This window comes from Anolis sagrei, chromosome 5 (genome assembly GCF_037176765.1).
Source record: "Anolis sagrei isolate rAnoSag1 chromosome 5, rAnoSag1.mat, whole genome shotgun sequence".
Classification (NCBI taxonomy): Eukaryota; Metazoa; Chordata; class Lepidosauria; order Squamata; family Dactyloidae; genus Anolis; species Anolis sagrei.
Genome location: NC_090025.1, coordinates 107500844 through 107516699, shown reverse-complemented (window position 1 = coordinate 107516699; position 15856 = coordinate 107500844). Strand labels below are relative to the sequence as shown.

At 36.7% G+C, this 15856-nt stretch overlaps 1 protein-coding gene across 3 annotated transcripts in view; it reads left to right on the top strand.

The window, feature by feature from the left end:
- The window catches only part of RAB28 (RAB28, member RAS oncogene family), a 65827-nt gene that overhangs the window by 24992 nt on the left and 24979 nt on the right, over positions 1 to 15856 (top strand). For all 3 annotated transcript variants that reach the window (XM_060777968.2, XM_060777967.2, XM_060777969.2), the window contains exon 4: positions 1562 to 1691. In XM_060777968.2, the coding sequence (XP_060633951.1) occupies positions 1562 to 1691 (130 nt within the window). The remainder of the gene's footprint in view (positions 1 to 1561; positions 1692 to 15856) is intronic.

Below are 15856 nucleotides of genomic sequence, written 5' to 3'. Positions count from 1 at the left end.
TACTCTTTCATTCTTGTTGCCATCTAATAGGAGATATGCTAGAAAGACATAAATATGATTTTCAACATGATTTTGGTAATACTAAATTTACTGGTAATTAATGTTAAGTTGAAATATATTTTGTTTAATATTTGTTTTTCTTTGCTTGAGTTGAGATAGACCAATACAAAGCAGGAAGAAGAATGAGCATAAATTTCCATCTACTATATATCTTGTTTATTTTCTTTTTAAAAAAGAGTTATTATGTTGCTAGGATACATTACAGTTTTCACTTTCTTTTTTCTGGTTCCACTGTGTCACAATCTGTGGCTGATGACAATTGAGATTCACTGGAGTGTTATGATTACACCAGTGTGCTGGTAATGATGATAATATTCCATGAACTGTAAAGGGAGGTTATGTGTAAAAAAAAGAACATTACATGGCTTCTTGAACTCAGACAAAATTTTGTTGGCCGGCTGCTTTAATCAAAGTTCAGAAACCAGCAGGGTGAATTTGACTTCCACATGAGTACATTACTGTAAACATCTTTGCTGCAGTGCAATTTTAGTAAGCACAAGGAAGGTGCAATTTCTTTTCTTTTTAGAAATATAATGCTTAGTTTTTCAAGCATGGGCTATTATCCAGAGATACCTTTTTCCAAGTTCTAGTTTTGTAGTTCTACTGAAAGTTTACTTTTATACTTTGTACAAAGAAGGAATCATTTTAATGTTTGCAGCCTTAAGATAGTGCCTTTTTATTTCTAATAAATCATTGCATGCACACATCTGTTGTAGAATGTCCATGTGATCTGCTAACAAATGCATATGCTGTTGCTTTCCGACATGATAGAAAATCCAGCAGAACTCTGCTAGTTCATTTTTTAAACTTATTAATGGTTCATTGAATTTAATATGCTGCATCTTTAATCCATTGAGCTTTTGTGGATTAAGTTAGCAAAATACACATGTGGAGGCTTCTGAACTTTGACTCTGTAGAGCAGTGGTTCTCAACCTGATCTTCTCAAGGTCATGCAGTAAGTTTCCATAGCTGAACATGGATTTGAACATTGTTCTACAGCAGTGGTTCTCAACCTGTGAGTCCCCAGATATTTTGGCCTTCAACGCTCAGAAATCCTAACAGTTGGTAAACTGACAGGGCCTTCTTGAAGTTGTAGGCCAAAACACCTGGGGACCCGCAGGTTGAGAACCGCTGCTGCAGAGCAGTGTTCAAATCCATGTTCAGTCACACTCCGCTTCCAGAAGAAGGCAAGAACAAACCATCTCTGGACTGATATTTCCAAGAAAATCCTCTGATAGACTTGACTTAGGGTCTTCATAAATTGGTAATGTTTTGGAGACACACAACGACGCACAAAAAATGAATCGGAGGCACACTATAAAACACTCATTGAAGATGTAGAGGGCCTCAACTTTTTGTTCCCTGTTTCTCATGAGTAGGGCCCAGACATGGGCCTCAGTGAAACAGCAATCATACTAACAGAAGCAGCCACCTCATTTTTAACACAACAGTTCAAAGTTGTTTCTTAATATATTGTGTTTTTCTCATCTTTCCTCTGCAGGCTGTCCTTCTAGTATATGATATTACTAACCAGCAGAGCTTTGAAAATTTAGAAGATTGGTATAATGTTGTAAAGAAGGTCAACGAAGAGTCAGAAACCCAACCACATGTGGCCCTGGTAGGCAATAAAAGTAAGTTGTTAACTTGTTATTTAGTTGGAATGTCTTGGTGATCTAGCTAAAATGCTGATCAGCAGGATGTTCCTATTCACAACTCTGCAGTGCAACTATGTGAGCCCCAATCTTCCAGACACTGGTACATGTGTGGTCCCTTTCATTTTACTGGCACCATTGTGCATTGATTTTGGCAGGCTCTGGGTAACAGAATGTAATATTTCATGCATTAGACCAAATGGGGAGTGCTGTATTGTGACAGCAATCATAATGTTTAGTCTGCTGAGGCATATCACTTCATGGAAATAACCTGCTTCAGTGATTAGCAGCATGACATTGCCCATAAAATTGGGGAAATGTTGCCAGTTTGTATTCTTTATTTTTCCTCACAAAATAGCTACATTGTTAGTTATTTCCCTTTAAAAAATAATGAATGATCAACACAACACAGCCTAATTTCCCCCCTAAATTCTCATGTTTAGAAGAATAATAATCTCTTGAGAGATGTTATTCCTTGATTCATTGGACCATTTAAGTGTATAACATGTTATAATAACAGCAACAAAAAAAATTAGGTTGCTGCCCTGAGAGCCTCACAATAGAAATTTTAACAATATGTGTGTAAACAAGGCTTGAATGAAAAGCTGGTTAAAAGTGCAGATATTTGCAATATGGTTGTATGTTTTCTTAATTGCAATCACTAGCAAGCATTTAATTGCTTCTTAAATATTCTAACAAATCCTAGAAAGGGCCCACCACAGTACCACATTTCTATGGTGGTCGGAATGCATGCTCCATTGAGGCAAGAAGCTGTGCTGATGATAGTACTGCTGCCGGTTGGGTTTCCTAAGCCAGGCAGACATTTTTGAGGAGTGAGACTAAATGTGCGGAACAGATATTGAGCAGTGGTATAGTGAGGAATGACACTGGCGGAGTGCCTCTGAAAGACAGTGGAACTTAACTTAATTCTTGTTGGCACTGTGCAGGCCAATGTATTGGTTATTGAACTACTTCTGAATGTTTCTCCCATAAGAACTATGTTGGGGCAATCCAAAATAAAGCAAAAGATGGGGCTAAAAGATTTAGCAGATAAATTATCTGCTAATATTCTTTGATGTTGAGAGGGTTGGGGGAGGAAAATGGAAAGTCTAAATCTACACAGTGCACATAATGGGAACATGGAATGTGAGAAGTATGAGTTGGAGTAAGTTTTTTGTTACACACAAAAAGGGATGTATAAAGATTGCAGCACCTTCGGTGAGTAAGCCAAAGCAGACAAATGGGACATTTTCAGTATTTGACTCCGGGAATGGCAGTAGTAATGAGGTGAGATGTAGCAAAAGCAGTTAAGATATAATGCAATGTCTGACAGAGTAATAGCAATGAGATTTCATGGGAAACTTGTCAATATAAACACAATTCAGGTATATACTTCAACAGCAGAGACAGAAGAGGAGAAATGAGAAGACTCGATGCTTGCATTCAAAAGAATATTGGTCACGTAGTGAATCAGGAAATGTTCATAGACTATTGGAATCATTTGACCATTTCATTAACCTCTCATGAAAGAAAAGTGTTGCTAAAGATATTGCAATAAAGCCCTTTGCCATATCTGGAATGACAAAAGCCACATGTCGGAACTGTGCTGAGAAAAGGGAGAGGAACCAGGGCTCATATTGCAAATATATGATGGCTAATATATCGAACCAAACAATTTCAGAAAAAATATTCAACCTGCTCTTAGTAGAATATAGCAAAGCCTGTGCTCATATAGATAATTAAAATTATGGATGGCTCTAAAAGAAATGTATGTGCCATAACACTGCTGTGCATAACCTATACTTATGTAAGGAGGCCACTGTTAAGCAAACAAGGCTGTATTTTATCCTATCTGTTTACTTTATACAAAATCTGGATCAGATTCAGAGGAAAGAGATGTGAAAATTGGGGGACGGAAGAAAGTTTTAACTGGTCAGTGGTCAAGTCTGCCAACAGGACTTTGTCGGGAAGTTCAGTATGCATCGGCAGGAATGTGTGTGTGTAATTACTTCTTTACAATACAGTACTGTAAATTGACATGTATGAATTTTGTGACTAGCAGTTACCAGGTTGATCCCTCTCTTTTTTAATATCATTCTTAATATTGTCCTTCGTTATTTTAATTTACTGAGTGCAATGCAAATGTTACTGAAGGTTGGTTTTAATAAATGTTATAATTTGAAGTTTCAAGGTGTCTTTTTATTAGAGCATCTTTCTTTACTGTAGGTAGAAATATAGATACATAAAAGAATGCAGATTTGTCACTGCATCTTTCTGTTTGTTCTCCTGAAGAAGTTATATTTCAAGTAATGTCTGTCCTAGGAGAACATAACATAGCCTATACTTATCCTAAACTTCACCCTCTTAACAAAAACCAATGAATGCCTCCCTCCCTGCACCCTCTTTTTCTTCCAATTTCCATCATTTGTGGCTTCTCAAGGAACGGCTGATTTTTTCGGCCCTTGAAGGACTGAAGAGGGAGCAAGGAATTCTTGCATTTTTGGCACCTGAGAAATTACAGGGAGGGCTGACTATAAAATTAATTTTATTGTTATGTTTACAGACAGTGGCAGTTTTTCTAAAATGTACAATTCCATTTTGGGCTTTCACTTTTTAAAATCTGGATCCATGCTGTCAATATTATGTGATATGTTAAATAGAAAGCTAACAATACTACAATTATATTAGTAGTGCTAATTGCGTGGAACCTTATAGTGACTTAGTAGTTCAGACCTGCTGACACCTCTGATGTAAGACTGCCTACTTTACCCCCTTCCTGCTGTTCTTGTTCTCCTGCCACCATGACATCTCACCCACCAACCCCTGACTTTTTCCTCCTTCATTCCCGCTTCCTCCATCTGTCCCAGAAGCCTATGCATCACCTAACATTCCTACATTTCGTTCCAATCACATCCTACTATCTGAGTGAGTGACAGGACGTGTATCTGGCTGGGGCCAGGAAGCCTGGCAGTTTGATTTCCTCAGCAATCTACCTACCTATGTTGGAGCCCCCGTGGCGTAATGGGTTAAACCCTTTTGATGGCAGAACTGCTGTCCAAAAGGTCCACAATTCGAATTCAGTGAGTGGGGTAAGCTCCTATCTGTCAGTTCCAGCTTTTCATGTCAGAACATGAGGAAAACCTCCCACAGGATGGTAAAACATCTGGGCGTCCCCCGGATAACGTCCTTGCAGATGGCCAATTCTCTCACACCAGAAGCAACTTGCAGTACCTCAAGTAGCTCCTGACATGAAAAAAACCCTACCTATGTTGTAGACACAATTAAGGTGCATGGAGATATTAATACCGATCTTAAAGAGATTATATCCATTATTCAAAAAGTTATAACATATACATACACATTAACAATTTCTCTACAACCCAAATCAATTGACTCAATATCAGCCTAATAGTTTACTGACATCATGCTTTCCATAAATGAATCCTGAAAAGACAAAACCCAAATACTACAAGAACATCATGTAAACATAATATTGCCCAACTTAGCAACAAACATAGCATTGATACTGCCAACGAAAATATAAATATAATTTTTATCTGAATACTGTCAAACACTAGTCAGCTTATTCCATGAGACACTTTTAAAGCAATTCTAAGATATTATTTTATTAAAGAAAATTCTACTTATAATAACTTTAGTGATAGTTTACTAAAATTAACTTTATTAACCATGGCTTGAAATTAACTGCAGTTTGTTTCCTGTTAGAATGTAATTTTGATGTGGGTTATGGAGAATTTGGGCCCTACCAGACAGGCCCTATATCCCAGGATCTGATCCCAGGTTTTCTGCTTTAAACTGGACTATATGAGTCTGCACAGCCAGATAATCTGGGATAAACAGAAAACTTGGGATCAGATCCTGGATATAGGGCCTGTCTGGAAGAACCCCTTAGTTTGTCTGGACAATTAAGATCTGTTATGATCTGGAACTTTTCATTATCTACTTTGTGGGTCAACTGGCTGATATGTGGTTGTGAGCCATTAGTGCGGGGACATAGATGCTAGGCCTGGGCGGTTTCGTTCGTTAATTTTGTAATTTGTTAAATATTCGTTAATTTTAGCATTTACAAAACGATTACAAAACTTATTTTTAAACCCGGAAGTGTTTTTAAATATCGAAACGGCAGGCGCCAAAATTTTTTGTATTTCCGTCCATTTCGGAAATACGTAAGATGGCCGCCTGGCGATGCTTGCTGGGAGCTCTCCTCTCTCGGCGCCGGCTGAGCAAGCGAGCGAGAGGGCGAGCGAGAGGGGCGAGCGGCGAGCGAGAGGGGCGAGCGGCGAGCGAGGGGGCGAGCGGTGAGCGAGCGGCGAGCGAGAGGGCCCGCCAGAGTGAGTGCCTGCCTTGCCTCCTTAATAATACTTTTTATTTCTCCTCCCTATTCTACTAAATTAATAATTAAATTAAAAAAATATTTAAAAAATATTGAAAAAAAAAGGGCGCCATCTTTACAAAATGTTTTGTAAATATTAACGAAATTTCGTTAATACCGAACTTTTTTAAGGGAAAATTTTGTAATTATTTTAAATATCGAAACAAAAAAAAAAACCCCAATTACAAATCGATTTTAGAAACAAATTTTTGCGTTGTTACCCAGGCCTAATAGATGCTTAGGAGAGCATGGAAAGGTACTCCTAAGATTAATCTCATAAATATTTTAACTGTATCATAGTTGCAGTGTCATTTGGGAAGTGCTGTAGTAGCTACTTTGTCATTATCCAGTGATCTGTAGGAGATCTCAATAGCTTTCTTCCAGTTCTCCCTCCTACCCACATTTTCTTTTTTCATGTGTAACAAGAAAAAGACAACAATATTATCACCTAGTTCTTTTGCTCACCATTGACTACTGTGCATTAACAAAACTTTTTTTTGGTTGCCTACATTTTTGCCCTTGTTCCTGACAAGATCAACTAGTGTTTTCTTCCTTTATCACATTTATAAGTAAACCCTGTAAGTGTCAAGTCAACATTCCTGATGGATAAATTGTGACCTAAAATTAACCCGAGCTGCATAGGAGCTGCGGTTACTTGATTTACAGCTGGCTGCTTAGCCCCAGAGGGCAATTGTTATCAGCAAGTTATAGAACTGGTGGGGATTATCAGGCAGCACTGCAGGCTGAATGGATTAAGTTATCTTTTTTTCACAGATATTAACCAGATCCTTTCTTAAGTAGAGACCAATAAGTCAGGTTTTTAAACAGCCATTGTGAGGGATGAGTCCAAAAAGAGAGTGTCTCAGTACTAATTAAAAATGTTGATAGTGTTTTTGTCTGAGTGGTGATTAATTGATGCTAGATTTCTGTCACTGAACAGGAAATGTACTGTTGTGGTGTGAAGTTTAAAGTTTACATTTTAATGTTACTGGTAGAGCTAATGCGTGGAGCTGTCTGATCTGTTGGTGCAACAAAACGTCACTTAAACCTGTAGATTCTCATTGTTAATACTAAGATGTTTCTACTACTCTCCTGATGCTTCTGGAGAGAAGGAACAGCTTTGGGATAGTGTCTTCCCATGGAGCAGACAGGCAGGGATGTTGACTTCTGTTGTCTCACAAAATTCAAGTTTATAGCTAAATGCTTTTTTAGTTTTACTGACCATTTGAGGACAAAATTGCTTGAATTCAACTTAGATTGGATTGGGCATTCATTGCTCGTCTTACGGAAGTGTTCAGCACATCACTGGTTTTTGGATCAATTTCAGCCTTGTTAGGGTGAGGCTGATTGTATTTATCTTTGTGAAATCTAGTAGAGGTGGGTTGGCTCTCTGGATCCAGAGAATGGTGAGTGTCATCTTGATGTTAAACTATGGATGGGCAAAGGGAGTGAGAGCTTTTTCTATGCAATGCACCCAGCTTGTGGGTGAGATAGGCATGCAATGTCATTTCTACATGTTATATAGCCAATTTTGGACTATTTTATATATTTATTTGGTATTTGGGAAAGTTAAAGGGACTTTGGTGGGCTAGTGGAAACAAACAACTACTGTTTGGGCACATCTTTGGTGGTCTTTGGGCAAAAATTGCCAACCCCTGTATTATGGCATTATTTCTCAATTGTATAGATCATATTCTTAGATAAAGTGATTGAGAAGAGAGTATTCAACACACCACATAGGTTCATGAATGAAATAGAGCATCTACATCAATTTCAGTCTGGATTCAGACTTGGTCACAGTCTTAGTTGTACTGGTTGATGGCGTCTTTCATGAGATAGGTGTGAGGATGCTTGATTTCACTGTTGGCCTTGATAATAAAGAAAATGTTATGTTCTTGGAATGGTTGATTGGATTGAGACTTGGTGGTACTGTATTAAAGTAGTTACTGTCACAGTCACTATCAGAGTAGTGTTGGGGAAACTCTCCATCATGATTATAATATGGCGTTCCACAAGGTTCCCTCTTACCTGTAACATGTTCCCATGCATGTGAAATCATTGTGACATGTCATCTGAGGCCACCTATACGTGTGATATCACAAGCTCTACTCATCTATTTATTCTGAATCAGGAGAACTATATTACCATAAGCAGAATTAGAACCACTAAAATAAAGCTATATCAAAAGAAGATGGAAGCTATGTGACTAGGCATTTTCCAATTATAAAGGGATTAAGCAAATATCTGTGTGGTGTAACACCACTCCAACACAGCATAGTACATAATATGTGAGTACTTCTTGATTTAAAGCTATCACTGGAAGGCCAGATGACCTCAGTGCCAAACAGTGCTCCTTCCCAGCAATTGACTTACAGGACTTTAAATTTAAGATTAAATTAAATTAAATTAAAACTTTGCCGGTGGTACCACGGAACAGTGCAATTTTCTTGACTCCTGGTCAGGGTTTCTCAGTGGTGGCTATGTAGCTCCTTTTTATTAGTTGTCCCCCATTATTTTATGTTTCAGACACCAATTGAAAATATAATCTATTTATACACACCTTTTGGAACAATTGTCTCTGATTGCTACTGTCTGTTTTTATGGTATTAAATTAATAGTAAACAATATAACATGTTTGTAATTTTAGATGTGTAATTTTGTGATTTTTAGGTTTGTGATTTTCAGTATTTTAAGTATTTGTGATTTGAATTATATAAATTTATTCTAAAACTGTGTAGGTACCTTCAATTCTTATGACAAAGGGCTGGGTTTAAAATAAATAAATAGATATATTACAAATTCCCAGGATGTAATGTGACATCAGTATACTTGATAGGAGAGTTTGTGGTGTTTATTTTTATAACAGCTAACATTTCCATTATTGTCAATCATTTGGAAACGTTAATAGAGAAGACAAATTTTTGCCATTCTAAATAGCTGATAAAGTACTTTTTTATTTTTTGAAATTGACATGCTAATTGACAAAATCATGAATTATTAAAAGTCTTTATTGACAATTACTCCTCAGTGCTTTTTAAAGTCATTTACAATCTAAGGAAATTCTGATAATTAAAATAATGTGTTGAAGAAATTTCAAATCCTTTGGAATTTTTCTGTTTAAATTTGTAATTATTTTTATTATGAAAACACTACTGAAAATGTGGACATGGTGTTTAATGAACCCTCAACCCTATTGAGAGGGAAGAAAAAAATGAGAATTTAAAGTAGGAAGAAGATGCTACACATTGTGTGTAGTACTTACAGATACCACAAAAAGCTTTGGGCTAACTCATTTTCAGCAGCTTAATTGAAAGGCGTGTTAAAATATAACATTATGAATTTCTGTTCTGTATAATTGCCTGGGTGTAATAATACTCGTATATGTGTTGAATGGCCATTTGTTACCCCAGACGTAGGCCCATTGTATATGTAAATCATGTGCTGGGAAAAGGAGAGATTGAAGTCATATTTAATAATATTGAATTAATATAATGTAAAAATAGAAAAACAAGGCCCTGGAATACGCAGCCAGCTAGAAAAGTGACACCTCCAGGTGTGCTCGAGTTAGAAATGGGGTAATAAAACAACATTTTTGAAAATTAGAATGTTATTCATACCAGTAGTGGGACTGAAATCCTTAATAATACAAGACTGAGAAAAATGTAGGGGATGGGCATCATAAATCAGATTATTTCACTTGAGTTTTTACGCAATTCCCATTCATTTCAATGGGATGTACATAGCAAAATGGGCAGTGTTTAGAATCAGAGAAATAATTCTAATACACAAATTGGCTTGAATACACCATAGTTTGGAGTAGGGGTATTTCTGTGAGCAAGTAGAAATGTTTTCTGAAAGCATTGTTGAGACTCAAATGGAGTCCTTGTACTTTGCACTTGGAGTAGTGTTTAATCTTAAGTGTAGACAGGTAGTGGACATGTATAGTAAATAGTAAATAAAATTAAACTGTCAGCAAAAAAAAATTGAAAATGAAAAAAAAGTGGATGTGTTACCAGAAAGCTAGTAGTAAGTGATATTGTAGTACCCAGCCATAGGACCTTATTTTCTTTTATTTAGGGGACATTTCCAAGTTTTCTCATTTGATATGTTACTGATCATTGGCTTAAAATAATTCAATGCAACATTATCCACTGGATAAAAAGAAAATATTCCATACACGTTATTTTACAGAATTGGTCATCTACACATGCCATAGGGCATAAGTAAGAGTTATAATTACAAACAGTTGGGCTCGGGCATAAATTATATTTTTGCAAAACACATTTGGCTTGGTCATGGGTAATAGGCATTAACCCTACACAGTGCTTTGGCTTTATGGATTCAGGCATTATATGTGGTTGCACTGCTGCAGCAAAAGGTTAAGTATTAATGGAAAATGTTCACAGCTCTTTTACTCAAAGAAAACATGTTACTTGTAAGTTTTCTTTTGATTTTTACTTTTACAGTTACATTGAATGTCTTCATTCATTTAGCCATCCATAAAGCAAATATTGTTGCACATGCAGTGGATAATAAGTCTTTTTAGGACTACTTGTGTGGCATGTCACAGATCATTAACTGCAAGTAACCACCTGACTTGAGGGAAGTCTGGAAGCATCATTACAGTGAAATGAGCTTTTATTTCTGTATCACTGCAGCACATTGATTTGTAGGAATGTCTCCATTAGCTACTGTGGAAATATATCTGCACCAAAGGAAGCTGATGATAGAGGATAACGGATGTTCGATTGTGAGAGAGACATTAATACTGTGCTTTTGGACAGGGTTTGAAAAGAAGAAAATATGAGTTCAAGAATTTCTATAAATCTTGTTCTGTATGCGCCATTAATTATTTTCACAATTGTTTCTTTCATTGAAAAGTGAGTCAAATTAGCACCCCTAGTAAAAGATTTTCAGCTAATGTGCAGTGTTGCTGCTTCGGTTGCACATTCATCTGATCTGTACATTCATCAAATGCAATGTTTGTATACAGCTAACTGTGTGGCTGTAAGTGTGTTAGGCTGAGGGAGGGATGGAGGAGGGATATGTCCACTCTTTTCGGGGGGAAACAAGGCTTCTCAGTGTAGTTTCTCCTGAGCAATCAATAAATAATCAATAAATAAATAATGTCCCTTATTAGCTCTTACATTCCAGTTTAAATAAAAATGAATAGCTAGGGATCCTGCAGTTTTTTGCTCACACCTTTTGAGCAGAATGTGATTTCAATAATGTTGTTAGCTCAGACTTTGCTGAAATGATAATGCTATGAGTTCTTCCGTTTGCTGGTTTGGTTCTACCTGTAAAACAGGAATCATGAGAAAGTTGGAATGATTAATAAACAATATGAGTACTGATTGGGATTCAGTTATGTGACTATTCCCTTTGGATATGCGAGCTTGTATGTGCAGGTCTACAGCACATGCGATTCCATTTTTGCTAGCTGCATGCAAACTGGGAAATGGAGAAGTAGCAGCAAGTGATGGGAAGTACGTGGGCTTCATTTTCTGTTTTTCCTTTTCATCCTCGCTACTCCCTCTTGCTGCCCTTTCTCCCATCCAGGTTTCTAAGGTATATTTGTTATTCAAGTGGGGGAACAGTATCTGGGGAAAGGGTTGCAAAGGAACTGTGTCCAGTGGGGAATGGTTAACCACTCCCTTTTATCTCTAGTTTCTCTCCTGCATGTGCCAGCTGTCACCGATTCCTGTGCTACTGGCAAATATAGCCTTTGGAAACCTCTGTTTCCTGTTGAATGTGTAGTTCTGTCTTAGTTACCTCATTAGTGAAATTATTTTAATATTTTATATGTTTATCTATTGCATTTTTGTTGCCCGATGGTTAACAACAGAACCCAGTGCCAGTATGTAGAGACATTAATTCTCTTGATGAACAGACATTAGTTGTTTTTGAAACTTGTATATTGGCATTTAAAAAGGAGACATAGGAACACAGGGAAGTATATTTAAAATTTAAGAATTTGGTTCGTGGATCATGGCTTGCTTTAGGCTCTGTGGACTATTTTCTTTCTTCTTAGTACAGATGTTTGGCATTTTAAAATTATGTGTAGTGTAGAAATTTCACATAACTGTTTTGTAAGAAATATTATTTGTTTTTCTACAGAACTGTGTTTATTTCCAGCATTAATAATTTTTATAGAGAGTTTAGAAAGACATTTCATCACTTGAGAAATCAATGTTTGTAAGATTCTTATTTTGAATTTGTGCCTTTTCCACTGCAAAATCAAACTGATTTAAGTTACTGTTCATTTGCATTATGTGTTTAATTTATTTAATACTATTCTATATATAGGTTTTGATTTTTGAATATTACCTAAAGACCAAGGCCCATCTTGGATGGTTGCCACATGTTACTAGAGTATCAACTTAGTGTTGATTTGAATAGCCAGCATATGAGCATCAGTACTGACTTGGCTGAGCTTCCCTTCCTGTGAGGGTTGCTGACACAGACTGACTCTATGCAGAAAGTATGCTTTGGGGATACTTTCAAGGATTATGGCTTAACACTTTCAAGTGATGTTGGGAGTTCCAGGGTTCAGAAAAAGAAAATGTGTAACACATTTCAGTATTGCCATTGTGTGTAAGTGTTAGAGTGGAACTGCTTAAATTACATAATTTTAGATATTTTTGCTTGCCTCATATGACTTCAATTCTTAGTAATCTAAAAAGCCATTCTCTTTGGAAGCTGTGAAAGCACTTAAAAAAACCCCCTAAAGTTGATGTCATGAATAAATATGAGCATTAAGATGGGAAACCATAAAATATTATCTTAGGACACTTAACAAGTTCCTTTGTGCTGAATTTGGGGATGTTAGCTGTTCTGGATCAATTTGGCAATTATATTTTCTCAACTGATTTTGTACTCTTAATTGTTAGATACATTAATTGAAGAATTACAAGGTACTTCAGAGGTCACCTAGTTGTAATTTTTCACCAGTTCCATTCAAGTTTGCCAGACAGATCATCATCCAGTTATTGTTTAAACATGTGCAACAAAAGAGACCACATTACTTTTCAAGGCAGTCTTGACACAGCAAGTTAATATGGAATAACTTGCAATTTCAGGAGGTTGTTCTTTATGTCTAGTCAAAAATCTCCTTTTTTTGTAAAATGAACCTGATTGTTTGGAAAACAGTTGTTTTCCATTATCTGTGTGACAGTTCCTCTAATATTTGGAGATGTCTACCGTAGCTTTCTAATAATCTATAAACATAATCAGTTCCTTCAACCTTTCCTTATAGAACCTGGTGTCTAAGGGCGGCGGCTAAATGACAGTGGAATTTGGTTAACAGCTGAAAAGCACGTATTTTAAAGGTGTGTTTAAAATCCTATTGTGCCCCCAATAGTCCCCCTGTGTGAACTACTCCAGTGCATGTGCACATTTTAAAGCCCAAAGCAGCTGATTGGGCTTTAAAAAAAAAAAATGGAGCAATGGACACACAGGTGGCTCAATGGAAACACAGTTGGGAAGCTATTAGAACTCTCTGCAACCATTCCTTTCTTTTGATCTTTATAATATTAAACAGAGCTTGAATTTACAGTTGGGTGAAGAGAGAAAATAAGAAATCTTCTTGTGTTTACATTAGGATCTCCACATGAGTGCATATAGTAATAATAATAATAATAATGACAATAAAACAACAACAACAACAATAACTTTACTTATACCCACTACTATCTCCCAGAAGGACTCGGGGTGGCTTACAGAAGCACATACAAGTGCCATAACACATAAAAATAGAGGTAAAATTACGTCACACTTTAAACAATGACAATATGAGGTCCAGTGCTTCTCAGATTTTTCTTCTTCTGCCAGATGTCTCCCATATCTCCTCCATCCTCAAAGGAAAATGTGAGAATTGGTGGGAGACCATTTTCTGAAACTGACATGTCTGTGTGTGGACTTGCTGTCAGGTACTGGAATTTTTTGCCCCCCTTTTTAAACCTGCATTTTGACACTGCCTGTAAGCATCCTAAGCTCTGAACGTATCTCCCTCAATGAGCTGATAAAGAGATTAAGATCTTCTGGGGAGGCCCTGCTTTCGATCCTGCCTCCTTCACAGGTGTGGTTGGCAGGGACAAGAGTCTTCTCAGCAGTGGCCCCTTGACTGTGGAACTCCCTCCCGAGTGAAATTAGATCAGCCACCTCCCCCCTGACTTTTAGGAAAAGGCTAAAAACATGGATGTTCGACCAAGCGTTCAATGAGTAATTTATCAGTGGAATAAGAAAAGATGAATTGGAACAGCCGTGGACTACAGTATTGGATTGTTTGATTTTAAATAATTGGTTTTAAGGTTTTATTATATTTTAATTATTGTTTTAATACTGAGGTTTTTATTATGTGTGTTTTTGGCATCTAATTGTTGCCTTTTTATGTAAGCCGCCTTGAGTCCCCTACGGGGTTGAGAAGGACAGGGCATAAATACTGTAAATAAAGAAATAATAAGGCACTGACTGTCTTCGTTATTCTTTTCTGGATATACTTCTGTTGGCTAAACTTCAATGCTCATTGTAGAGTGGTATTAATTCTTCTTGTGATCTGGATTATATAGTTCCATTAATGCATTTGAATCTTTGTTTTAAACTGCATTGCACTGCTTATTCATCTTAGCTTAGAGTCTGATAAAACTCTTCTAGGTCCACTATTGTGATGCTATATATTGTTCATTCTGTATTTGTGTATCTGATTTTTCCTATCTAAATGCTGAATTCTTCGGACATTGTTCAATTATCTCTGTTGGAATTGGTTGCTTCTTTTCATGTAAGTGAGCAACCATTGATGTGCACTCCTTGGATATGGTCCTTTGCCAACCACATATCCACTTCACAGTAGTAATACCTAGCTCACATTTGACCAGCTTGAGAAAAAGGATACTGTGGGGAACCTTTTCCAACTGTGGAGTTTGTTTCCAAAAGGTACCAAATCCATCTGAACAAATTAGGAATCTAAAGAAATGTGCTGAGGATATGCATTCGTTTGCTATAAAAGGCAATTGTCCAAGCCTTGTACTAAAGTGATTTGATACATTTTAATAGTTTTAATTTGTCCATCATATTTCACTTCTAGCCAACAATATGCTACCACCTATAACTCAGTTTTCTTTTTTCTTTTTTGGATTTGGTACCATTTGGAAACGAACTCGACAAATATAGTCTGTAGCTCTTCCTCCTTTGGTGTGACATAAAAAAGTATCAACTTTGGGGTCTAGTGGGTATTTGAAATTGCAAGCTGTGTAGAAATTTTTAAGACTTTTATTTTAAAAAAGGAATTAAATGTGGTTTTCAAATATTCTTTGTAAACGGAACTTTTAAATGACAGGTAGTTTTCTCATTAGAAAACTAATAATTTCCTTAAGCTGTCTTCCTGGTAAAAAGCATAACTGTAAAGTCGATGGACTCCCTTTGGTGTTTATAACTTCCAGTGTGAGAACAAAGCCAAGCCAAAGATTTTTCAGAGCGTTGGAGTAGCTGTACGTTTCGAGAGCTCGATCGCTTGGGCAATAATGTCGGTTTCTGAGCACTGCCAGTACTTTTTCCAGCTGCTTTACAGTGATATCTTGAAGCTTAACATGTAATCTGCCTGGGTAAGCCACAAAAGCCACTTTATATTAAAGCAGGCTCTGACAGTAAATCACAACTGAACAGCTGGCACCACTACTAAAGCAATAAATATATTTATTAAAAATCTAAACAGAAGAATTATATTAAAAAGCAAGGTGTAATTTCTACAGAGCAG